At 32.7% G+C, this 27,058-nt stretch overlaps 1 protein-coding gene and 1 non-coding gene across 2 annotated transcripts; both read right to left on the reverse strand.

Moving 5' to 3' along the window:
- Window positions 1–133: 133 nt before the first annotated feature.
- in (inturned planar cell polarity protein) lies at window positions 134–26,719 on the reverse strand. Its single transcript, XM_089249449.1, has 21 exons — window positions 26,464–26,719; window positions 24,141–24,637; window positions 21,958–22,043; window positions 21,662–21,736; window positions 19,688–19,813; window positions 19,104–19,216; window positions 16,228–16,317; window positions 12,343–12,420; window positions 11,464–11,626; window positions 11,059–11,112; window positions 10,514–10,576; window positions 9,574–9,789; window positions 9,283–9,332; window positions 8,051–8,152; window positions 7,140–7,312; window positions 6,821–6,901; window positions 6,537–6,673; window positions 6,147–6,244; window positions 3,813–4,002; window positions 3,053–3,201; window positions 134–2,303 (listed from the first exon to the last, which is right to left on the reverse strand). The coding sequence occupies exons 1-21, from the start codon at window positions 26,580–26,582 to the stop codon at window positions 2,192–2,194; spliced, it is 2,772 nt and encodes a 923-aa protein (XP_089105575.1). The 5' UTR covers window positions 26,583–26,719; the 3' UTR covers window positions 134–2,191.
- On the reverse strand, window positions 23,645–23,718 carry TRNAS-GGA (transfer RNA serine (anticodon GGA)). Its single transcript has one exon. It is a non-coding gene; the product is annotated as a tRNA-Ser (tRNA).
- Window positions 26,720–27,058: the final 339 nt, after the last annotated feature.

The following is a 27,058-nucleotide window of genomic DNA, read 5'->3' on the forward strand; positions in this document are numbered from 1 at the left end:
AACATACTGGAATCTCAGTGCTGAATTTAGACTGGACTCAAAAGAATGCAGAACACTTTCTCACACTTTCTCATTCTGAATCTCACAATATATATATTATTTATATATATATATACACACACACACACACACACACACACACACACATATATATACATACATACATATAACCGCTTCTCAAATAATTTTTTCATGTGACAGTCAATCAAGTGGGTTTGATTCACTTAATCACAAATCAACCTCAGAAACAAAACAATTTATCACTGTTGAATGACTTAATTTTAATGTCCCACATTTATTCAATTTCTTGAATTGCATTTTGAATTTTTATGGCACAAGGATTTATTCTTAAGGCTACGCAGTACTAATATGAATTCTTTTCACCTTGATGTTTTTTACAGGTATGGCGATCTGACATAGCCTACATTAATTTATTATTATTTTTTGTGTGTATATCTATGGTCCCATTTTGTGTGTGTATATATATATCCTTTAGAAAATAGTTCAATTTTTTTATACAATATTCCAGTAATATGAAAATAAATCCTGTTCTAACATAGATATAATAACGCGAAACTCATCTAATTATCATAAGATAGCATAATCAATTTGATTCATCTACTACTACTACTTAACTGTACATGCATCTCAAACACATTCCTCTACAGAATTTCTGACGAATTTGTACATACCGCAATGTGTGTGCATACGTGTTATGAATCTGACACGAAGTTTGTTTCTGTGTAGTGTTGCCATCTGCCACCAATTTTTCTAATTTTGAGTGTAGTGTAATGATTGAATAACTGTATCATTGTAGGCCTGTCCGTCTCTGTGGTGAGACGTTTTAATGGGGCGACCAGCTTGCATTTGTGACAAACCCTTTTAGGTATATATGGGAAGGATAGCAAATTAAATTCTTTAAATAATGTCAGTACTAACTGGATATGGAAGCACCAGAAAAACACAAAACAAGCACAACTTTCTGATGACATAAATATGTTAGAGCTACGCATATGCAGTGAAACCTCCGTACCACTGTACTAACACAAATTTTACATGTACCAATTCATTATAAATTCCACAGAGGAATGTGTATGATGTGTATGTACGGTTAAGTTGTAGTACTAACTGGCTAGACAGGTAAGACCAGCATGAAAGCCTTAAAACATGATATAGGATAAATTATAATTTTTTCATATACAATGAAATCCCTGTACAATGACACTCTTTACAACTATAATTGACAATACAACAATATTACTCTCTGGTCCCAGTATACTTTCCATAGTACTGAAATATTCCATTTCTAACGATAATAATACCCAGTCCCTTGAGTGGCATTAAGTATTCATTATTCATAGTATTCAGGAGTTTCACTGCATATATTTGCTCGCCTCGCTACCTGTAAGCAAGTTATTCATAATCCTACATGTTCGAGACAGCAGTGACAAGGCACTTAATTGCACTTTGATCAGCGGGAAAAAAAACCTTAATTATTCAAACGATTTCACTGGTGAATAAACCCCTGAGGTCTGAGATGGTGTGTATCTTATTAATTAATAATTTATTAATTATAATTTATCATTAATATTTTTTGCAACTCCATGGTCATTTTATGCATATAAAGGCAAATTAGATCATGGCATCCTGATTATATACAATTCAAAACTGGTTTTTCTTTCATGCCTATCACTCAGGTTAAATGCTTGGTATCACAACTTAGACCTGTAGTAGTACTGTGATCTGTGCAATTGCCTAAGCAATATTTCTTATCCAACAGTGGTAGTTCTATTTTTCAGTCTGTAAATATTCTGACAAAATCTTGTCAAAAATCTTGACAAAATCTGACAGGTATTGAATCTACAACACCACATCATTTGGTACAATAGGTTTCGTGTCTTATTGAACTGGGCTACTGAGCTAATCTCAGTTTTAAAAAAGGCAGTCTGGTTAGTTGAACCTCCAATCCTCCTTTATACAGATTTATGAACATAGCCAGATATTAGAGTTGGTTTATAAAAAATTGTCAGATTCTTGAATTTTATTTTCCCTATTTTATCAAGATAAGTTTGTTATTAAACAGTGTGATTCTGAAAAATGTCAACTGTATTATAATGGGCTGACTATACAGTAAAATTTTGAAAGAAAAAAATCACTAGTATGAATTGATAGATGAAGCACAACATGAGTTTCACAAAGAAAGGCCAAACCCCAAACGAAAGGCAAGTTCCACAACATCTTGCTCAGCAGAATCTTGATAACATACATACACTTCTCTTGGTTCTGGTGCAAAGAATAGCCTCCTGCAAATTACGTATGAATAAAAAAATTAAAAGGTTAGACAAATTAATATTAAAGTTAAAGTCTCTCTCTACACTGAGCTTCATTATGAAGCATGTTTTATATATTTTGCCCTTTAAAAGTGTTTAAAAATTTAACTAAAATTAGAATTTACACAAAGTTAGTTACATTGCACTTTAATATATAAAAATTTATCTTCTGACATGCACAATATAACAAAGGGTTATTACAGTAATATTCCTGGTACAAGTATGTCACTATATACACTGGATGAAACTAGTAAGAATTCCTTTGTATATAAGATTGTATATTTTATTTTATACATATAAATATAATTTTATATGATATGCTCAAATGAAATTTTTTCAAAAATGTTCAATTCTTTCCAACCAAGAATTTTAAAGAAAAGTCTAAAAAAACAGGATTTGCATTCATTTTTGTTTGTATTTCAACTAATTGTTTCTATGAAGTTTTCAATACATATATATTACGGTAAATGTAATGAATTCACTTATTATGCATAATAACCAATTTTTCATATTTACCATGAAATATATACTTTTGAATTAAAATACAAAATAGAATGTCATTTCAACTTCTCTCTTCTTCAACATAGAGATAACACTCTGTTCTAAGTAGCTATTTAATAAATTGTCTTTCAATTTTAATGAAGTTTTTTATTATCCTGGTAGTATGAATTAAATTACAATCTATCAATGTAATAAATATTTTAACAAAAATAAAAACTTACCCTACAACCCAGAAGTCAAGAACATGAGGTATTTTCTTTTGATTTGTACTATCAGAAATACTGATTTGAAAGAGAGCACCCTGTTCATGCACAGCCTGGAGGAATGAGTTTATACCAAACTTTGGAGTAATCGTTCTAACTGAAAGTTCCTGGGAAAAAATTCAGCATAAGATTAGTGTATGCAAGCAGCATGTGTTCACATATATCATATCGGTACAGATTTTAAAGCTGCCTAAATTACACTCCAGCAAATCTGCAAGTTACCACCACCAGAGAGTCACTCATCCATAAATGGGTAAAAATGGGCACAATAGTTTCATTAACATGCATGAGCAAAGGTCTTTAATAAATACTTTGAAAAAATTTCATTGTGATAGAAATCCATTCATTAATTCAGCTACAATGGCTATTGTAAAATGCTACAGAAAATACTTTGCAATGCAATGTCAAAAGTCAGAGAATCATAGAGATGTGATCATAGATAATTCAAATATATTTGAAAAAAAAAAAAAAAAGGGATTCTACATGTAAATAAGTTAGTTAATTTTCATTGGAAATTTTTTTTTTTAGCATTCAGACAACATTATAATCTAATTCAGCTTCAGCAACTTGAATCAAAAATACAAATATAGCAATCAAAAATACAAATATAGCAATAAAAAATACAAATATAGCAATCAAAAATACAAATATAGCAATCAAAAATACAAATATAGCAATCAAAAATACAAATATAGCAATCAAATTTTAATTCTCTTACTCGGTTTCTTAGAGAACGTTCAAATGTTGTTCTCATACTGAGACAGCTTGAGAAGAAACTATTCAGCACTTTGACCCCTAATGGACCATGGAGAATTTTTCGCATTTTATCTGTAGGAGCCAAGAAAACACCCTCCACTGGATCCATATGCAAATAATAGAATAATGTATTTCCACAGCCTGAAACCAGCCTACAAGAATTTTTTTTATCACAATACATCTATTACATACACAAAAAAATTTTACTGGGAAGTGCATTTACACTGTGGTGAGTTCAACATTTTGGCAATATGGTTGGTTTGGTCAAATAGCAAATTACTTATGTGAGTCTATACATATATTATTGTTAAAATTTAGGGCTGGTCTGAAATTGATCAATTGTTAATCGTACGTTAAATTTTTTGGTTGTTAATTGACTTGATCAATTCAATTAAAATTAAATTATTATTTTCATTAAAAGTTTGCAAATTGACTTGATTTATCTGGCAAAACCAATTAATGTCTTAAATTATGTTCCTTTACATAATATTTCAGATAAGTGACCATAATTAAAAATATTTGAATCAATGAATCAATATTTCTATCAACTTATTCATCATGGAAAAATACACATTAATTCAATGAAAACTAGGGAATGATTTAAGTTCCAAATTGAGTTTGACAGGAGTTTTAAAAAGAAAAGCTCAAAATATATTGTCCCCACTGTGAACAGCAGTTTTTTTTCATTCAGGAAGCACCACTCCACTCCCCTCCCCATCCCCATATGAAAGGCTCTAGGTTGAATCCCTGCCACCTCCACACTTTTTGCTTGACCCAACCCTTCAGGGTACAGTGCTTACATCCCCCATGGAACACACAAGCCTGTGCCGCGTATGATTTTAAAGTACCATTCGGGAGTGAAAACCCCTCTCAGAGATATTTCTTACAGCTTCTAGGGGGGAAACAAGCAGTACTATGAAGATCAAAAGTTGTTTTCATCAGTGACAAACCTAAAATAACTGATTTCCTGAAGAAAAAAAAAGATTCAAATTAAGAAAGTTCAGGATATGACAAGTATGTTCAGCATGAAACAATTTGTCACACACACACATATCCTGAAATTTCTTAATTTGGATCTTTTTTCTGTTCCGCATGAAACAATTTTATATATATGTACATGAATATATGTATATTTCTCTTTCCTCTATTCAAATTCTTCATGCATTTCATGTCCACAACACATAAGCATACTCATATTGTCTTGTCGTATTCATGTTGCTCACTCAAGGTGCTAAGTGAGATGGCACAGGTGATCCCTAATTGTATATATTCCCCCACACAATATTTCTATTTAGTATATTTTCATCAAATCCACCGGAGTGAGTGAACTCAACCCAATAAAACTGATGCTGGCTTCTAGTCCACAAGTTATCAAACCCATTTGCTCCCCAATAAGGTGTTAAGTGAGGTGACTCGCTCCCATGGATATTTTATATTTCACAATAAGATTCTCATTTTTTTTTTTTTTGTATCCTGTATATATGATATGACAAGTGTAAGATAACAGATGAGATGGCATGGGCCCCCTCCAATTGCTTTTAAAATATACCTCCATCCTAATATGTGTACATTCATCCATTTTAACGAAACCCAGAAATTTTTCTCCAACTCCCAACCCCATCTGTAATCACCACAAAATTTGTTAATTGCAACATACAATATATTGTAAAAATTTTGTATGTTATGTTTTTTTCTTCTTTTTTTTAAACACAAAATAAAGTGTTCCAGACTCTGCCACGAAGCTGGGCTGGAAAAGATCTCGGCAATGGGATAAGTCCAGTGGCAAAGTTCTGGTATTTGTTCATTCAGCATGAAACAATTTAATATACTGTTTCATGCTGATAGTTAGAATTTCTTAATCTAATCCTATATACATCAAGACAATAGGTAAATGAAATGAATAAAATAAATTTTTATAACATTAATTAATACTTTATAGTTACTAATATTATGTTTGTCACAAATGCTTTGTGTTAAAAAATATTTGATTAATCAGTTGATTACTTGATTAAAAAATTTTGATTAACCAGTGAAAAAATTATAAATAAAAATTTTAACCAATTCCTCAGCCGCAATAAAATTGAGATTCTAAAATGGCCCTAAGGTTTCCTCTCACAGAATGTGATTAATTATAATAGAAATGTTTGTGACGCTATAATGATATCATATAATAATATGCTTAATGCCTTCCTAGCACAATTTTGACACAAAGAGTGACAGAATTTCAGACATTATTCTAAAATTAAAAACAAATCAACATTTGGAATGAAATTAGCAAATGGAATGTAGAATATACCAGGATGTAGAGTCTTCTCCATCGATTTCATATTGGTCTTGACTAGAAAGAGAGCTTCGAACATCATACGAGCTGCTGTATATACGTTTTGTGCTTCTCTGTTACAAAGAGAGAATCTTGCTTAGCAAAAATATATTAAATCTATAACATAATTATAAAAAAAATACTTTGAAATCTGAAAAATAAAAAAAACCTCATGTTACTGATTATTATATTTCTAATCACTTGACAATTAGCATTCGTGACTATAATTTTTTGATCAAAATATAATTTCTTAGAAAAATGATAGAAGAAAAGCAGAAAATGAATACATTTTTAAAGATATGTTCAAAGACCTTAAAATAAAAGGGAAATGTGATAAGAGTTATCATCCCACAAAATAAAAATTACTTGAAACAAGAAGCTTTCATCACTGTCATGAGATCCAGTGTTGGAACTATTCGATATACTGCAACTCCTATTATGTGTACGAGGACTGTTATCGTTTGCTGCATTAGCCTCTGTATCACTCTCCCCATCAGCTGGCCCTGAGATAAAAGTGGAATAATCTAACTTTGTGATGAATAAAATAAAATTGAAAATGCAAATTCAAATATGTTCTAAAATTTTTGTAAAAAAAATTTGGAAGAAAAGTACTAAACATTGAATCACTATTGAAAACAGAATCTCTGTACCCATATTGGTCAATAGTTGTTGGCGCTCTACCTCAACTCCAAATGAGTTCTTCAATGATATTTCTGATTGCTTCCCCTTAACTGTACAGAAAATAAATCACAACAGTTAGATATAATATTAGGAATAGAATATGATTCAACTTTACAATTTTTGTCAGATTGAGAAATCCCCAAATCAACACATTTAATACTTTAGTATTACATACTTACAACACATTCTAATACTAATCATAACACTGCTAAGCAGAAAAATTATAGATTTTGCAAATTATCACTGTTTTAAATGGACATGCAGTATATGAGCCAAATTTATGCATACCATCACTAGAAAGATTGGAAAAGCTTTGAGAACGTCTTGAAAGTGAACGAGCAGAATGTTGGTTGGGAAATGGAAGGTTAAAATTCACAATTGATGACAACAGTTCCCAATTGCTTTTTTCACTTTTCAAAAAGTTTTCTGGGTCTGCTAATGGAGGATCTTGATTGTCTATGCTACAATTTTCAATAAAAATTGCAATTATTTTTATAGAAAATAAGAAAAAATATTTCATATGGATAATTTTAATTACACATTTCTAATTTTTATTTGACATAAAATTACTTTCATTTCTTTTTAACTAAAAACAATAGATAAAATACCCCACTATAAAAAATTTATGAATTCAGTAGAATCTGGCTAATCTAGCACATATCAGACCAGGGTGTGCATAATTACTAGAAGTTAGTTGAAAAACTTATTTGAATAATATGTACTTCTGTGCATAGACGTGCAGGGACATGTTTTCTTCTTCTATGCTCAAAGAAAACCCACTTGAAAAAGCCAGATTACGGGACGGACCGTATCAGGGCATGGCTGAACTATCAAGAGTCTACTGTACTTCTATCTTGCAAACAATTTTCAAGTTGAAGTGTGTAACAAATAAAATTAATGTTAGATCATACATTTATCTTACTGAAACAGATTTTTTGGTAATGAATTCAGCAAATAAAGTCAATAAAATTATATATTTATTTAAGAATTTTTAAATCACCTTTACAAATTCCTTGGTTTTTTTAATAATAATGGATGAAACAATCATTTCCCATTTATGTGAAATGTTTATCTTTCTTTAAAGCACAACCGAGCACAAAGGTCATTTGAGAACCACAAAACAATAAAAATTACATTGAAAGTAATTTTTAATTTAAAATAGTAATCTAAACATGTCACTCCTATGGATGTACACTCACATTTTATCTACAGCAGGATATATACCAGATTCTTCTAAAGTTATTAATGTATTTTCGACTTGTTCAACATAGAACAGATCTGGAGAAGGATGTCCTGACACCCTGCATGAAAACAACATGCACAAATGTAAAATATGAAGTATAAAACAGGCAGTATAGAATGCATAATTCAATAAAAAAAAGTTTTATTCACTGATGATACTACTGTATATAAGATACCCCTGTGAAAAAAGTTTTCAGATATTTTTTACTTTATGATATTGAAAAAAGGCATTTTTCATTCATGATAGAAACCATTAAATTCCTTATCACTCTCATCTAATACATCTTGAATCAGCTACATCAACTAGTTCATTATCATCATCAGAGTCACTCTCATTGTAAATCGCAAGAAATTGAGTAATTTTTTAATATCTATATCACTATCTATGTTTAAGAAAAACCCCTCCATATTTTTGGCAAAAAAAGAAGTTCCTTATACACATAAAAATATGGTAATTGGAAAAAATGTGGGAATTTGAAAACATCTACTTCTGACAGAGAGCAAAAACGGAAAAAAAAGAACTATTATTCGGAAAATAGTCAATATACAAGGTGCGTTTCTTAAGAACTGAGTAAAATCATAAAAAATCAAGAAATATAGGTACATCCAAAAATAATTTATTATATTTCAAAATATCTTATCTCAGACGATTTGTAATGGTCCTATCATTCAATCCACTTGCCAAAGCAAGTAGAGAAGGCTTTTTCTGGAAGCTGCCTCACAGTGAACCATACACAGCTGAAATAACTAGCAATTATCCGGAGCTTCTCCTTCAGCATCAGAAACAGCCAGAAATCGCATAGTACAAAATCCAGACTGTAGGGGGAGGGGGGGAGGGGGTCGTGACATGATTTTAATATTGCATTTACATATTATGTTTCAGTTTCAAAAAATTTGCAATGACACATATCAAGAAAGCATTGTGAACTAATAGAAATTTCAGCTGTGTAAGGTTCGCAGAGGTAGCTTCCAAAAAGGCCTCTACTTGCTTTGAAAAGTGGATTGAATGATGGGAACCATTGCATATCATCTGAGGGAAGACATTTTGAAAAATAATTAATTATTTTTTGCTGTACATATATTTCATGATTTTACTCTCAGTTCTCATAGAATGCACCTTGCATTTAATAAATTAATTGTATTGCAATACATAACACATTGTAAAATATAATAATAAAAACATGCTAACTTCAATGAACATCCACCAGCTTCAAGCACGGTTGCAACAATACTGAATCGCTGAAATATAAGAAATAAAATAAATTACCTTGCAGAACAAAAAATATAATGCAATGGTTATCTGAGCATTTAACTGCAAGATTCCACTGTATTAGTTTTTCCAAGCAAATTCTCAAACTTTTTAGATGAGTGGTTTATACACATTCTAAGTCAGCTCAGATCCAACCTATTCAGTAGTTTACGGATAGCGAGAATTTGTGCCACATAAATGAAGTAAAGAAAATAATGAATAAAAAATTACAAGGGCAACTGCCAAAAGAAAATAACGTCCATCAGTTTCAACATAATCAGGATCTGGAATCCGTTTGAGTTCTTTTCTTGTTGGATGAATTTCCCTCCATATAACAGCTTGGCATACTGGTTGATATTGAGTCATGGCTAATAACTTTTGATATTTCAATAACAGGTGCACATCAAGCAAATCATCCTTATTTAAATGACTACCCAATAAGCAACCCTTTAAAAGAAACAAAGAAAAATTTATTATGAGACATAAAAATAATTTATATATTATGTAAGAATTTTCAAAACCGCTTTTGCATAGCTTTTGGTGCAGAATCACAGTATTCATAAAAGAATTTTACTAGCAAAGCATGAAAAAATTAGTAAAACTAGTAACTCTGGTAAAATCAAAATCATATGTTTCACTGAAACAATGAAAATGGTTCTGTTGGAGATGTTTAGCTACCCTTCCATGAAGCTTGAACGATTTGATCACATGTTTAAAAATTAGCATATCACTTCATTTTGAATGGAAAAAAATCCTCTAGTGATGAATTTGATGGGTTTTTCCTCTCTTCCAATTGCTCTACAATCCCAAAGATTCACAGCTTTGTGATGGGTAGTTAAAGTTGTAAACAGTTTAGAATATGTAAACTTTCATTACAGATACCCTGTATATATGAGTAGTTCCACCCTATTATAATTTTTTTCATTGTGTTGCATATTTAAAATCTTGTTTGCTTTTTGACTTGAATATAATTATGAGGCTAGTTATTAAATGGTAAAGAATACTATAATTTCCTGATACATAAATACTTCTAGGGAAAAAAACCAAATAAATAAATCAAATGAAAATAATATGTCTTCACACTTCACGTAATATTCATTTTTTTTCTAAACAATATCTCATATTAAATTTCAGTTCATCTTTCCTCTACTGTACTTAAAATTACTCTTACCTTATAGAACATACATGCTCCAAGGATGCTGTATACCCTCTGCATATCATAATAACCATCAGACTAAAGAAAAACAAAAGCAAGCACCAAGTTATTGGCACTATTTTATATTGAGTTATCTTATATTATGAACAGAAAAAAAATGCTATATAAGATATAATTTTGAAACATTCTCCACCTGCACATATTCAGTAATTTAAAGACAACGGATTTTTTTTTCATGTGCTTTAAAAATGTCTAATGTTTGTAACTGAACAAATGAATCTTCAAAAAGGAGGTGGGGGGGGGGGGGGGGATAAAGTAATAATAACAACTACGCTGCACTAAAAAGAACTTCACAAATGCCAGATAAGAGTAAATCATAGTCATGCATAACAAAAAAATATGTAAAATAGTTTTACAATGCAAGTGGGGGAGGGAGGAAACCAACCAGAAGCTAATCTGAGCAAAAAATAGCAATCATTTGCAATAAAAATTTTATAAACAGTTTCACAGCATAAAATGTGAAAGAAAAACAAATAAGCATAAATGATTGGCTCACTAACATCATCTCCGAAATCTGCTGCTTCAAACTGACTCAAGATATCATCAACAACAATCTGAAAAGTTCAGTAAGAATAAATCATCACAAAAAACCAATAATACACCAATAATTCTTTATATTTGCTTATCATGAACATGTGAGCTGAATTATTAAGAAATAGATTTTTATTCATTATTAAATTAAATTATCAATAATAAATTAAATAATAATTTGTGTAATGAGTATGCATATCATTGCAATAAATGCAAAATACCTATTAAGAAGGTATAATGTCAACTGCCACTTGACACAAAGCACTATTGTCTTTCATTTAAATATCTTTTTTAAGTTTAATCTTAAACATTTTAGAATATGGAGAAAACTATTGAAGATGGGAATTATATAAATTGGGAATGAATAGACTCACTTTCAAGTCAGATGGTAAAGGCAACCAATGTACACTCGGCATTACATCCAAAAAGTGGGAATCAATATGAACTTTTTCACTGATTCCCGGTAGAAAAATAGAATGATAAAAAGCATTGAAAAATTGGTCCAGGTATGTTTTGTTACATGTCTCTTCAAATGTCCTACGGAGAAAAACGTTTGGCCATATAGTTCTAAACTCTGAGGAGAACATTACAAAAATAGTCAATAAAACGCTATTAACACATTTTAAAACTGTAACAATAAATTTAATATACAAAAATAAGCACAGAAACACAAAATATGTGGAACAATATACACACGCCAATACATGAATTTCTTATGATCATCATATATCTGTCTCTTCTCAGAAAGTATAAACTTCTACAGGATTTTAACAATGCTAATAGGCATACAAAGACTGAAATTTACAATCAGAATACAAAAATAGTGCTTTTAATACTTTTCAATGTAGTAATATAAGAAACACAGGATACTATTTTGGTGAGCAAAATCACTTAATTGATTGTTTATATTCCTAGTATAAAATTTTCAAATACAACACCACTAAATATTTTCAAAGTAAATACTAATTAATACTTTTTCTCATTCATTTTATTTTTCATGCGTTTAAATCATGTTAGTAATTTAAATTTACATGTAAAAAAGTTGGATACGTATAATTTTGTAATTAAATATGTTATAAAAAGTTTTTATGAGACCAATTTGAGAGAGGTCTGACCATAATTAAATTGTTACAAAAAATACATATGGATGTAATATAGATTTTATTTCCGAAACACAAATAATTTTATTGATCACACTACATCGACATAACAAATGGCTTAAATATATAAGGTTCAGGAATAAAATAGTTTACTTTGAAAGAGTAGAGAACTGAAGTTTGAGAAATTTAACAACACCATGAGTGTAATGCTTGACTTCAACAGCATTGGCACTAAATTTAAAAAGATGAAAAAAAAAACATTTTTAGCAAATATGTAAAACATATATTTTGTTATTTTTCTAGTCTGTATAAAAAAAAAGAGAAATTTAATTTATTCATTTATTGGGTGTTCCAAAATACAGTGGAACTTCAGTTAACAGGCAAAAATTTTGATTTGATTAATGAGCGAAGATTCACATTACGAGCAAAAATTTTGTGCTTTGTTTATTTATTTATTGTAACATGATCACAACTAAGCTGACGGTTTATTGCTTTCGTTCACACACGTACTGTGGAATTGTGGGTAATATTCTCCCAGTCAGCGTGCCTTACTTGAAAAATGAACACCCGTGTACATGGGATTGACTGCTTACAATACAAAACTAGATGTCGCATTGTAACCATGCGCATGAGCGCTTGAAGTATTTCTTTATTTAAAAATTATGCTTCGCCAGAAGGTGACTGTAGACAAACTGATGGGCATCCATTGCCTGGCACAGTAAGATCTTATGGGGGTATCTTTTCTTGATAAGTCTCACTTTAAATAAGATGAGATAGATGTGTAAAATGTGAGAATTCTGTAAACCAGGACCAATAAAATAAAGCTGTAGCAGTGTGTGAGAAATGAATCTGTCCAAGAAAAATGCAAATTCCCCATTTTTTGAGAAATTCTAAAAAATCGGTACAGTAGTTCTAGAGATAATCGACCAAGTCTGCAAATTCTCTTAATTTCTTACACCAGTGTATATATTATATTATTATTGCATTGTATTATTTATTAAATGCTGTTATTACTAGTCACTTTTATGTGAATTGTGGAACGGATTATGTGAATTTCTATTATTTCCTTAGGGAAATTTGAATTGAATAATGAACACATTGGCGGAACGAATTAAGCTTATTAACCAAAGTTCCACTGTACTCTGGACTGGAAACAATATCCTAATTCTGCGGCTGTCATGTGTGAAAATAACAGAAGTTATTATCCAGATTTTTTTTTTGCTTGCAGTAAAAATCTGCATCGTAGTATGTATTATAATGGCAGCCCAATTACATATGTTGCGTTTCACCACTACTGACAAGTCAGGAGAAAGATATCCTTGATCAAAGTATCACTTCAGCATATGGATACAACTTCTGTGGTTCAAAACTTCAAGGCGAGAATGTGAGCTGATCTCCCCTCTAAGAAGTCTCGCCACAGAGAGCAACAGACCCACAAACAGTACAAATGTAATTCAATCATAACACATCACTCACTTCACTTCTGAAATATAGATGGTGGCACTGAAAAATCAAACACAACACTACATATGAACTCAGACTGTTAGGTCACACACACAATTACACTTCCGGCACAACTCACTAGGTAGTAAATCGCTCATAGATGGTGATAGACCTGAGTTGTGTGCTCAGTTTGAAAGATAGAAAAAAAAATGATACATAGCAACTCACAGCAGCCTTCGAATACCTTTTGGGTTTTTAATGAAAAGTAATGATAACTTTGTTTCATGATACTTACAGAATAGTAAAACATCAGGTTTTGACTAATTGTGTTGCTATCAACTTCTTTTCTGGGCATATAGGTGGATTTATAAATTCATAGCTTATGGGTAAAACCAATTTGTGGCTCACTTTCTGTTAGCTTGACTAATTTTTTTGCCCACTCATGCTCCAAATTTGTTGCTAACCCAAACTTGCAGCCCTAAACTGTAGATTTTTTTATTCCCCCTTCATAATCATGCTTCTGACCATAGGCAGAGAAAGACTTGAAAAGCTGGGGGGGGGGGGGGGCACAATGATGAAAGCTGGGAGGGGAATGATGATGTCAATTCATGTCTATATGAATATCTTATATATAAATGTGAAAGTATGTATGTATGTATGTATGTATGTATGTATGCTCTTTATACAAATCTACAGTTTTAGACCGATCATCGCCAGATTTTGCATATATACCAAACAGGACCGGGATTGAGCCGTAGGCTACTTTAAAAGTTCGTCAGAGCTGGGCAAATGCCCGAAATGGGCGAAAAACAATGGTTTTGGGGGCCTCAACAATCACTTTCGGAACGTTTACTTTGGTTACCGTGGTTCCCAACAATGCGTTTCAGACGTGTATATGCCTTTACAATGGTTTGTCACATCTTTAACACTGCCATCATTACAGTTTATTCCTTTATAATGGTTTGGCTCTTTTCCAATACTCCCAGTAATTAAAAAAAAACCCTGGAAGCGCCAGATATTTTTGCTTGCATGTATACAGGGTGTCCTGTAAGTGCTAATGTGGCCTTTATCTCATCAACCACCCATCGTTGAGGTATAGTTTCAATTTAAAAAGTGCTTAAAAGGAGTTTGAATAATATTCGCTGTAGAAGCTGGACATATGGCGTCACTAACAACAGAGAACAACAACTACGGCGATAAAACTGGGAATAAAAATGTTCAACGCCAGCTGATGAACTCAATGCTTGCCTCAAATCATCAGCACTCTACTTCACCAAACACCAACTCTGGCCATATCGCTACATTGCAATTTACTGCCATTAGTGAGATGGGTTGGAAGTGAAGGTGGTGTGCTGTCTATCGGTGGTCGCCTCGAGTTTGTTAGGACATCAACACTCTGGCATGAAGCTAAAAAATTATCATTATCCACCAACATGCGAGCTCAACTGCAAAATGACTCAGCACTGCTATCATTTTCACATCAGTTGATCAAACTTGGCAATGGAAGAATTCCCGTAGACCCAAGCACTAGACTGATAACGTTCCCAACTGGATTTTGCCAGTTATTATATATATAAACTCAGTTCAAGAACTTGCAGACCACGTTTTCCCAAACATTCAACAAAATCACCGAAACCATGAGTGGCTTTGTGAGAGTGCGATTCTGGCACCGAAAAATGACAGTGTGAACAAGATCAATGGAAAAATCCTAAAAATTATTCCGGGAGACTCCACATCTTACAAATCAGTTGACACTGTCACAGACACAGCGCAGACAGTTCTGTATCCTGCAGAATTTCTGAACTCTTTGGATATTCCGGGTGTGCCACCACACAACTTGACCCTCAAAGTCGGAGCACCTATAATGATTTTAAGAAATTTGGAGATACCGATACTCTGCAATGGCAACAGACTCTGCGTGAAGAAATTGCACAATTACATCATCGAAGCAACGATTCTAACTGGATGTGCCAAAGGAGAAGACGTCTTCATTCCACGTACCCCAATTATCACTGAAGAAATGCCATTCACTTTCAAGCGATTACAGTTCCCGATTCGTTTAGCTTTTGCAATGAGAATCAACACAGTGCAAGGCCAGTTGTTAGTAGTGGCAGGTATCAACCTACATGAGCCCTGTTTTTCACACGGACAGCTTTACGTCGCCTGTTCGCGTGTTGGTAATCCTAAAAATTTGTACATCTACACACCAAATGGACAAACAAAAATATTGTGTATCCACAAGCGATTGCCTGAAGTTTTTAATTAAAATATTTAAAAATGAAAGTAATTTTTTTTACTTAATGCAGAAATATTTGATTAAGAAATAATTAATAAGCTATATATATGTAAATTTTTTACAGGGCGGGCAACGTCGCCGGGTATCAGCTAGTATATTATATTAGTCGACTTCATCATTGATGCTGCCCCACCCCGTATCTCCTGACCTTAAGTAATATGGTCTTAGTTCAAAAATCTTTAAAAAAACCTTTATATTAATTTTTCTCTGCTCCCCTCTTTATATATAATTTTACATGAATATAAATGCATGCACATATGAGAATGTATCAAGTATATATATTTCCACTACTCACTAACCATGAATTAGGAATGCAAAGTACCATAATCTTTTGACCCTCAATAGCATATCCAACATGAACAACTTCAGCATCTGTAGAAAGACTGCAACTGTGAAAAAACAGTTATATAAGTTGTTTCAAATAATAATAATTATTCATTTGTGCTTATAGGGCCAGATACATACAAGGATAAGATATACGGAAGACTGGATGTTGTGAAGATATTTATTATTTGAGATGTTAATTTTTTAAGGAAGGAAAAAACTCATCTCTGCCTCTACCGGGAGAGAGATGAGTTTTTTCCTTCCTTAAAAGAATTAACATCTCAAATAATAAATATCTTCACAACATCCAGTCTTCCGTATATCTTGTATTAACAAGTGGAGAGCAACATTCATGTCATATACAAGGATAACATACAAAAAAATAAATTCTCAAGATCAATTAATCAGAAAGAATCACTTTGCCCAAAACTATAGAAAATATTCACAACGAGATGAGGACAAGTAACAAATTATAATACACCGACATATTTTTCGGCACTCATGGGTGCCGTTATCAAGGTGGAAAACATGTTCTGTGTTCCAATGAAAAACGTGGTCAGAATGAAAGAGCGTCTGTAGTGGTCACAGTTGTTTCCTTCGCTTCAGTATCTTTATTATCAGTTTTGATGTCATAGCTGTTGTTTTTTGTTGTTAGTGATGTCATATGTCCAGCTTGGAGCTCCTTCAAATGTTTTCTCAAAATGAAAATGTGGTAGGGCAATGGAATGGACGGCATTGATTTTGTGTCATTTACTAATTGTTCTTGAAAAGCCTTTATGTCAGTACCCTCAAAGAAGTCTAAAAGAAATGGTGATCAAACTTTTTGGATCACCTTAGCCACTGGAAAATCAAATTTATGGTCTTCAAACTCCAGCAGTGTAAAGCTATTGTGGACTTATGGACTTCTTGATTTTTAGCATATCTCTTATGTTCACTTAATCTACATTTCAGAGAGCATTTGATTTGACCGATGTAGCCTTGGGGAGAATCTGTGCACGGAATATAATAAAAATATCTCATATATCAAGCAAATTGATATAAAAATTAAAAGAAAACTTTAAAAAACTTTTCCTGTCTTCAAATATTCTCATTGTTTCTTCATGAAGGCATTATTTAATGAAGAAAAAAGCAGCACCCTTAATAATTTCCTTATGGGTGGTTAAAGCTTTAGACAGCTCAGAACATATAAACTTTAATTACAGACACCCTATACAGTAATAATTCAACCTGTAAGGTGCCACAACAGACAAAATATCTAACGAGGTAGGTGAAAAAAGATGCCCCTAAAAAACATACACAACCCCTTGACTTCCCCCCCCCCCCGACCTTTTGTCAAGGGGATGTAATGTTGTTTCATCCTGAAAATGATTTTTATTTCTATTTTTAAATTAAATGCACTTTGAGCAAATCCGGAAGGTTTCGATGTTGCTTTTTTTAAAATGGAAATGTTTCCCAGCGAGAGTCGCATCGATAAAACAAACAGATCTAGTAGTGACCCCTGCTTAGGAGAAGAAGGAAGGATCATTATAAAGAAGAAAAATTTACCTCAACTTACATCATTAGTCTTCGAACAACAGCGTTAGAATTGAAAAATAAAATTCACTTGTCCCACGGACCAGTGCATACGAGAACCTACTGGTCCACTGACATATGAGTGGTCCACTAAACGAAAAGTCTCTTCTGAATAATAACAATTAATTTCCCTATTTAGAAGAGTGATATACAACCAAGGGGTGCAAAAAGCCATAAAAACAATTAGAACTGTAGTCAAACTTTATGGAGCCACCACTGAATGAATGAACGCCAGGATCTCTGCCACCAGACTTATCCCGTTGCCGAGATCTCTTCCAGCCCAGCTTCATGGCAGAGTCTGGAACAAAGTGAGTGCACCTAACAGTCTGAGTGTGTATCTAGTGTTGTGTATGATATTTCAGTGCTGCCATCTATATTTCAAATTGTGAGTGAAGTGTAATGATTGAATATTTGTAACGTTGTAAGCCTGTTGCTCTCTGTGGCGAGACTTTTTACGATTGTTTGAATCACTGGATACCATGATTTTGAATAATGAACAAACTACTGAAACACAAGTCGGGTATAACTATACAGTACACCCTACACATATTTCTTTAATTTGCTTCACAATAAGTCATAACTTCACAAACATTGGATTTTTATACTCTTTGTGGATTATTTTACTTTTTATCTGCCATAATTTAATATGTATAGCCAACACAGAGGCCATAACTAGAGTTTTCGTGGGGTGGGGGGGGGGGAGACATGATTTTTTTTCCCCTTCCACAAAATTTGATAACATTATAACAAAAAGTATTTTTGTTTTTTCCAAAAATCTGCACCCCTCCTAAAACTTGCCTCCAAGGAAGTTGTCTCCTTCGTCCCTCTCTAGTTCCTGCACCTGGCCTGAACCATTGTATTATCTGCAGAAGATAAAGTACCCGGTAAAATGAAAAAACAAAATAACCCAAATTTGTTTCTAATATTTTCACAAGGAGGTGAAGGTATATGAGTGAAAATCCAATGAACCAATGGTAAGACACAGATAATTTCTTTGAAATTTGTTTCAGGAGTCAGGTTACAAAGGACAAATAATTTAATGCATTTTTGAACTGAAAGGTTTTGTCCAGTTTAGAAAAAAAAACCATTATATTACCCACCGAACATTAAAAAAATATATAGGCCTATAAACTATTGATCAAATATTCTCTGATTTTAGGAGCACTTGGCAATAATTATTATGACATCATAAAACAATATATAAACATATTTTCACTTTTCATGCATAGAAGTTTTCAAACTTAATAATGATCAGATCAAAAACAATAGGAAGACAAACCTGAGCATAGGTGGTGTAGCAATATCAGAAATCATGTGGCCTAATGTAACAAACATCCCTTTTTGTTTGAAAAGCTGGCCATCTTGATTTGGAAATGAATAAATAACGTCGCCCTGAGCATCAAAGAAAGATTTAAAGCAACAATTAGTTATCTAATTTGTTTCAAAATGCCAAGTACAAGATAATATATACAGTCAGACCTGCTCATAATGTGGTCGGAAAAACATAAAAAAATATTTGCTATAGGCAAACTTTGTTAAATCTGTACCAGCTTGATAACTATAGATAAGCAATATGCCATTTACGGGTAATGGAAAAACTTCATTATATGAGAAAAAATTCATAATATCTGTATTCATTGTAAGTGAGTTCGACTATATATCATATTTCTTGGACTATTGACTGAAGGGTTTACATTTTTAAAAATTAGTTATAATCATTATTTTGGGGACTTCAGAGTTAGTTCTGAGAATTTGGCAAGCATTTTTTAACCATATATTTGCTTATAGAGAAAGAAATGCAAATAAATATAAAATATGCATAATAAATAAGAAAAAATTGAATTTCTGCAATTGACAGCTTACATTGTCTTTGGAGGAAGATTCTTGTCCTAATGATAAGAAATACACAGCGTGTGACATATGACTAAACTTAGACGAAAGCTTTTCAACTGAATTTGAACCTTCAAGCCATTGACAGAGAGATTGCATCTACAAAAAAGATTTTGAAAGATGCTTCATGGTTATTTAATGAAACAGACGCAATCAAGAAAAATCAATTTTGAGCTTAAAAAGCTATGATAATAGTTCCACTGAAAAAAAAATAAACTTATTTTTTCCTGAATTCATAAGCTCATATCACATTCATGTTCAAATACAAATAATGCTTCATGAATATAGTGAAACACCTACTCAAGGGACCGAAGAGACATATGGTTATAAAGGAATAATCATTACAGGTGAAATATATTACCATAAGGGAAAATACACATCAGGACCAAGGAGTAATATTTTTATACAGGAAATTATTGTTATAAAGGATTTTCACTGCAGAAGAAAACAATTTTTTTATTGATTTTAATTATAAAGAATACTATCATTTCATCTGTATTTCATTCTATGCAAGATTGGAATGAAAATGGTATAGTAAGTATGAATGCGCATCAGCAATAAATTATTCCCATTAGACTATTTCCAGAATAATGGCTTGGTACACAAGGACAGATATGGTTGTGTTATTTTGTTAAAACTGCAGAATATCCATTACTATGAACCATCTTTGGAAAAGATTTTCATATTTAATTGATTAAGCTCCAAGATAACAATGGGATGGGGCATCCAACAACATGTAAAACTAATCTATAATAATTAATCTATTATTAATATTAATTATACAGGAAGCCTGTCTTCAACGGAATTTCAAGGGACCAAGATTTTTTTCCATTGAACACAGGTTTCCATTTAATAGAGGTTCAATTGATATAATGTCTAAAATTATGTAATGATCTCGTGTGTGATTGAAATAAAATAAAATAATAAATTCATCAAAGATAAAGTAAATAATTTAAATATAGATAAAAGGAATAAATAAATAATTAGTCTATAATTACCAAATACTGTATTTAGATTTTGACAGCATCTGTATAAAATTCAGACTTTTCTTCTAAAATAGCAATATTTACGTTCTTTTTTTTTACTTCCTCAAAAATTTTCAATTAAGATGTCAATATTTGTCGTGTCAGGTTTGGTTTGTACATTATTGTCTATGTTTATGTAGTCCTCAGCATCACTGCCGTAACTAGGAATTTTGTGAGGGAAAAGCAACATGATTTTGCTGCCCCTACCATTGTAAAATTCGATGATTTTTTAACAATGTTTTTGTCACCACCTAAAATTTTCTACTCCCTGAAATTTGTCGCCAGGACAATTGCCCTTTGCTTCTAATTAATTTCGGCGCTGCACAGCCTTGCAATCATGGAATGTACACAGCTTGCATACAATTTTGTAAAATTTTGTTACAATTTCAGAAAGCAACTGTTTTACTGCATATGTCTTATCAAAAGCACAGTATCAAGTTACAGAAACAAACTCACATTTGCAAGCATAGATTGCATAAATAATTTCGGTGTACCACTTTATAACATTTTGTATGATCCTTTGGTCTATTGGTCGTCAAACAGTCACAGTGTTTGAGTGAAATTTTCCATTAAAGGGTGCAATTTTCCTTTCCATTTTCGCATTAGACAGGTTCAGCTTAATCTACATTTTTTAATGTGTATTTTGGCATTGAAATCACGCGGGGCCGCAATTATTTTCCGCTGAAGACAGGTTTCTGCTTAATACAGGTTCTATTAAAGACAGACTTTCCTGTAATATTATAATTAATTAATATATAATCTACTCTATAATTCCTGTGAAACTGGCAATATGATGTGAACGTATAAAGAAGAAATTTCTAATAAAACTAACCATCTAATTTTCTAAAATAAAAACGAGATAAGTCAATTTGAGAGAAAGAATTGCTGTTATTGAAAAAAAAAAAAAAGATAATATACTCACATCACACAAGCAATTTTCACCAGGAAAATTAGAAGAGGTGCCCTGAGATATATTTCTTTGGATTACAATCTTCACCTACGAGGATGACAAAAAAAATAAATTTAAATCAAAGTTGAGGTAACAAATCACATCTTGCAAGAGCACCCCACAATAGGATATTTCAAATTCTTCTTCAGTCCACTGAGAATCATGGTTTTGGTAACATAATTGATATCCTTTGCCTTGACTGATTTCAATTTAAATAGCTAAAATTCAAATTAGGATTCCCATGCATTAAAAGGGGGGAAAAAACTCACTTTTTTTGGAGACTGGATATTGTTGAGGATATTTTCAATATTGCTAAGAGAAACATCAACATCATCAATCGATTTAATCCAATCACCTGCAACAACATAATATAAGTCTCTAAAGATAATGAACCATTTCTTATCAGAGTTGGTCTTATTTTTCCCAACCCACCAAAAACTACAATTTAAAACTACTCTTACTTGCAAACAATATGCTTTCTAATTGTGTTATAGCACTGCCATACTCTATCTAGAGAGAAATACATTAATAAATTTATGTATTCAACGTTATTTATATTATAGGGGGGTTAGAGAAAAACCCATCATAAACCTATTTATCATAATATGATGCAAAATGATTTTGGCCCCCCCCCCCCACACTACAGAATTTTCTTTAATGAGCCGCTGTAACGGATCAGGATAACATCCTTCTCTGTTACGCATACGTTTAATTATTTAGTTTGGGGATTCTCCCGGGGGAGATATCACATCGTCTCGTTATAATGTTATTGTAATTTTACTTACCTGTTTCGGCGGTTGGCTGCAGACTTCTGCTGGAATAATTATTTTGTTTTTGTGTTTTTCAGTGTTTGACGTAACAGGCGTGATTGGAGAGCCTGGCCAGCTCGCCCGATTACGTTTAGCATTGCCACTGAGAAATTTTGAAATATTTTTTGACTTTGTTTGTATGCAAATTATTTTTGTGAATTGATGAATTTTTATCGAGAGACGGAGTGTTGCCGGTGGACGAATGGTCCTAAAGTTAAAGCCGGTTTTCGATGTATAAAAGTGCCTCTCTAGAAATCACTAATCGTATTCATTCACGCATTTGTTCATTCAAGTATTCACCTCTTGCTTTGGCTACTTGAGTAGCTTGGTCTCGACTTCGGTCGTGAAATTTCAAAATAATATGATCTAAATAACTACCATTCTTGTTCCCGACGGGTCCGGTGAAAATGTTTTTATGAAAACTAAATAATCAACTAACGAGTCTTGCAGTTCAACCCGTGACTAGTTGCCCTCTGGCAGATGAAACCTTGAATGGTTTGGTTCGTGTCGAAACTTCTGGTCTAACGCTATAGAAACGTCCAGTATCTCGATCTTCGATGTTCAACTGGCTGGGCTCTGATGGACTGTCATAGATGATTGCTGGGAGGTCTACCTGAAAACTGGCTGCTGACGACTCACTCTGAAACTTGGGACACTGTTCTTCGGTTGGTTCCAACGACGTGAACGGATCTACATCGCTATCGTATCTAGTGCACTTGCATCTCTTGGTCTGCGTGAAGAAAGGTGATGTCCGGCTAAATGGACATGGACTTCTGCGGTGAGATCCATACCTTTTTTTGTATAACTAAAATTGATGTCAGAATAATTGACTTTAACGCAAAAAATATTGTTTTAATGAACGAAGTCTAACTTAATGTAAAATAACCGTTACTGTAATAAAGCCTTTTGAAGTGATACAAAACAACTTGTTTGTTTGTTTCCTGCTTGTTGTCTGCCTTTAACTGGATAATTCGAACCGGGCATGTATCCCCATTAAGGGATGTTACACCGCCAGATTTAATAATTACATAAATAATTGAAGTATATTGCTAGGTCTATTATATTTATGTAGGCTACAGCATATACAAAGGTTTTTAATAACTGGCTGATGCAAAGATATATTTTTTCGAAAAAGAGAAAATTCAACTGCCCCTGCTGGGAATCGAACCCATGTCCTTTCACTTTCCGGGTGAACACCCTACACCACTAGACTACAGAGGCAACGAATATCTCAATCTTTCCTTGGAGCTCGTGTGCACTGAATGCGACTGTACATGGATGGTCAGACACAATTCAGGTCAAAGCTCACAATTGCTGACAATGCCACCAGATGGTGACTTATCCAAGGATGACAGCACTCTCTGCTATCCATACAAAGGTTTTTACCAGCTGTTAAAAACCTTTGTATGGATAGCGGAGATTGATGTCATCCTCGGATACAGCATATATAACTTGCTTTCCCAATGCTCCAGTATCATAAACTAAAAAAAAACCCTAGTGGGTTGGGTTTTTTTTTAGAAAAAACCCAGTTTCTCTCTCTGCCAACTCTGTTTCTCATAGAATTAGATAACTCATTGTTGGAAAAAAATACGGTCTTGGAGAAAGAATGAAGTTTGATTATTAATTAATGTCGAAAGTTTTACCAATTTTTATACTGCCTTCTCTATGTGCTTCTCCTTCGGGTGTTAAATCACAGACTGCCACCATTTCACAACCAGATTTTGTACTGTTTGAAGATAAGATGAGCCCGAAAAGCTTTTCGGCCAAAGTTGCTCTGCGCCCATAATTATGCTTAGACAAATCTATACTTAAGAAAACCTCTTTTAAATCACAGCTAGATGATCCGTTTGGAGGCACTTTTGGTAACAAAGATTTTTCTTCTGAAGGTGAATTTCTTTCTTTGTTAGATTTACGAGAAAACTTTTTCTTAATGTTCTTTTTCCGATGTTCCATCCATTTCTTTAATTTCCCTGTTGCTGAAGGTCTTTCTTCTGTATCTTCAATGATGATGGAATTTTTCTCATCAAGATTCTGATCCCTGCATTCTGAAGTGGACTCCTCATCGTTTAGGTTGGTGAATGGCTCGATGTAAAACAAAATGCCTGATGAGGTGACTTTATCAATCCACGGAGGTTCATATCTACAAAAAAAAAAATATAGTTAAAATTAAGAAAGAAACTCATATAACAACCAATTTATTTTCCCTCAAGCTCTAAACATACTTTATTACATACAGTACTATCATGAAGTCACACTTTTATTTGTCGACGGAAATTTTCGAAAAAGAAATTTGGAAAATTTTATGTTGCCCTCAGATTCCTATTTCAAGGGTCTGTCCAGTTAAAATTTGGGTCCGGAAAATAGACTTTTAATTTAAATTTTAATTGAATTTTGCTAGCTATTCAATTGCCCACAATATGTGAGTTCCATTGACATATCCAGTTTAACTAAAGTGTGCAGTTTGGAAGCTGCTGCATAGGAAGCATGCAGAGATTTTGAAAGTTCAGTTTCTACAATAAAAAGTTTAGGAACCTTGATATACCAATGTTTTGTTAGTCTAACTATCTCCGATGATATTATTACACAATGAGAGCGAGTGCTTCCACATGCCAACTATTCCACTATTTTTCTTTTTTCAGAGCATATATACTTGAGCAAGGTATTTCAACTTTCTGAGTCAATAATTGATATCACCACAATAAAGAAGAAACCAATGATAAAGGCATATAACTAAGAAAAGCCATAAATCCCTAGCAAGTCTTGACACACAACCAGGTACTGAAATTATCACGCTTATCAGGGGATCCCACTCAGGCTGGGTCAAAAAATCTTAATTCTATGCTGCTTGGTTGAGATAAGTATGTCCGTACAAATACAGCATTATGGTTAGAATGGAGCCGAGTGCCTGCATTTGAGGCTGACACAACCAATCAAAGCACCACATTGCTTCCAATTTACATGTAACCACTCAGCTTCATTATGACCACAGCATTGATCAGGTTCAAAAAGAGTTTGGAGTGAGATTCTAAAATTGAACAAAGTAGGATTTCTAGTCAGTGTGACAATGTGAAAAAAATATATATCCTTTGATTTTAGATGGCTCTTCCTTGTCGGAAAACACTTGGCTCCTAAAAAATCTGGCTGGAGAGCTGAGTTTTCTTTGATTTATTAAGCCCTGGAGTGAACTCAGCACCACCCTTTCTGCTCTAGTGTCTGGAGCACCAGAACCCCCGCCCTTTCTTAGATGCAGACATATGTGTAAAACATGTTAGAAATTTGTGGCTTTTCCTAGTCATTTGCCTTTGCCATTAGTTTCTTCTACAGTGAAAATACTATACAATATCTTTTGTAACAATAATCTGATGGTCTTTTGGTAAATGTACTAATGTAAAATGTAATGTAAATGTAATGTAATGTAATGTAAATGTAAAAAATACTCATGTAAACACACCTACTGGTATAGTTATAAATGAATTCCCATAATAAAATTTTCATGCATAAATAAATTGCGAGGGGTACCCAGTCTGTGAGGACAATAAGCCGATATTGTTATTATGGTGATGTGGTCTAGGTATCCCTCGATTTGATGGTATAGATCAGTTTTTCCCTAAAGGGGGCAATGTAATGGTCTAGGGTGGCAATGGAAGCTGGGGGGTATAACATAGGATCCTATGAGTTTGCTTGAGAAAAACAAATTTCTAAAGAAGGGTTCATAGATGGAGAAGATATGGTATATAGATGTAAACACTATTATTATCATCCTTAGAAATTTATTTCGTTTTTAAATCTCTGTAGTTCCATGTTTATAAAATATAAAGATTTATCAACAAGTGTTATTAAATAACAATCAACAGTTTTTTAATTGTGTAAAACATATATACTGACACCAAGTATGAACAGTACTCATTAAAAACCAGTCCATAATATTATTTAAAACTGATTTAACAAATAAAAATGTAATCATACTCATCAGTGTATGAACTCGAGGTTTCATCGCTGTACTCCCCATCTGAACACGTTACACTACCGGATTCACCACTCCTTTCAGAGTCTTGCCCATAGGAATATTTCAAACTGGAAGCCATCGCGAATAATGAGAGATGTTCATCTCATCAAGCGTGTCATTAAATTCATTACTTCTACGGAGGATGTTCGAAAACCAAACTCATTAAAATTTGACAACTTCAAGTAAACAAAAACAAAAAAAAAGTCATAAAAAAAAGCAAAAGCAGTCAACCATAATACAGACGGCTTTGACCAGACACATTCATCAATTGGAGAAATAAACACAAATAATATAAATTAGAATCAAAACGATTTTTATTGTAGTTTATTGCATATATAATGATATATTTAATTGAAAATGAACCAAAATTCATTTTATTTAGAGTATGGGTTTGTTATTGCTTCATGGAAAAAAAACCGGTGCTGTCGAAACTGTCCAAATAAAGTTGCGACAAACGTCTTTGACAATACAAATTTATTAATCAAAGAAATAAACAAAAAAAATAATATAAATAAATATAAAAATAACTTTTATGATGGTTTATCACGTATGTGA

The sequence above is a fragment of the Pholcus phalangioides genome, unplaced genomic scaffold (assembly GCF_987345545.1).
Source record: "Pholcus phalangioides strain wild (caught in Gottingen) unplaced genomic scaffold, Ppha-v1.0 ptg000022l_1, whole genome shotgun sequence".
Lineage (NCBI taxonomy): Eukaryota > Metazoa > Arthropoda > Arachnida > Araneae > Pholcidae > Pholcus > Pholcus phalangioides.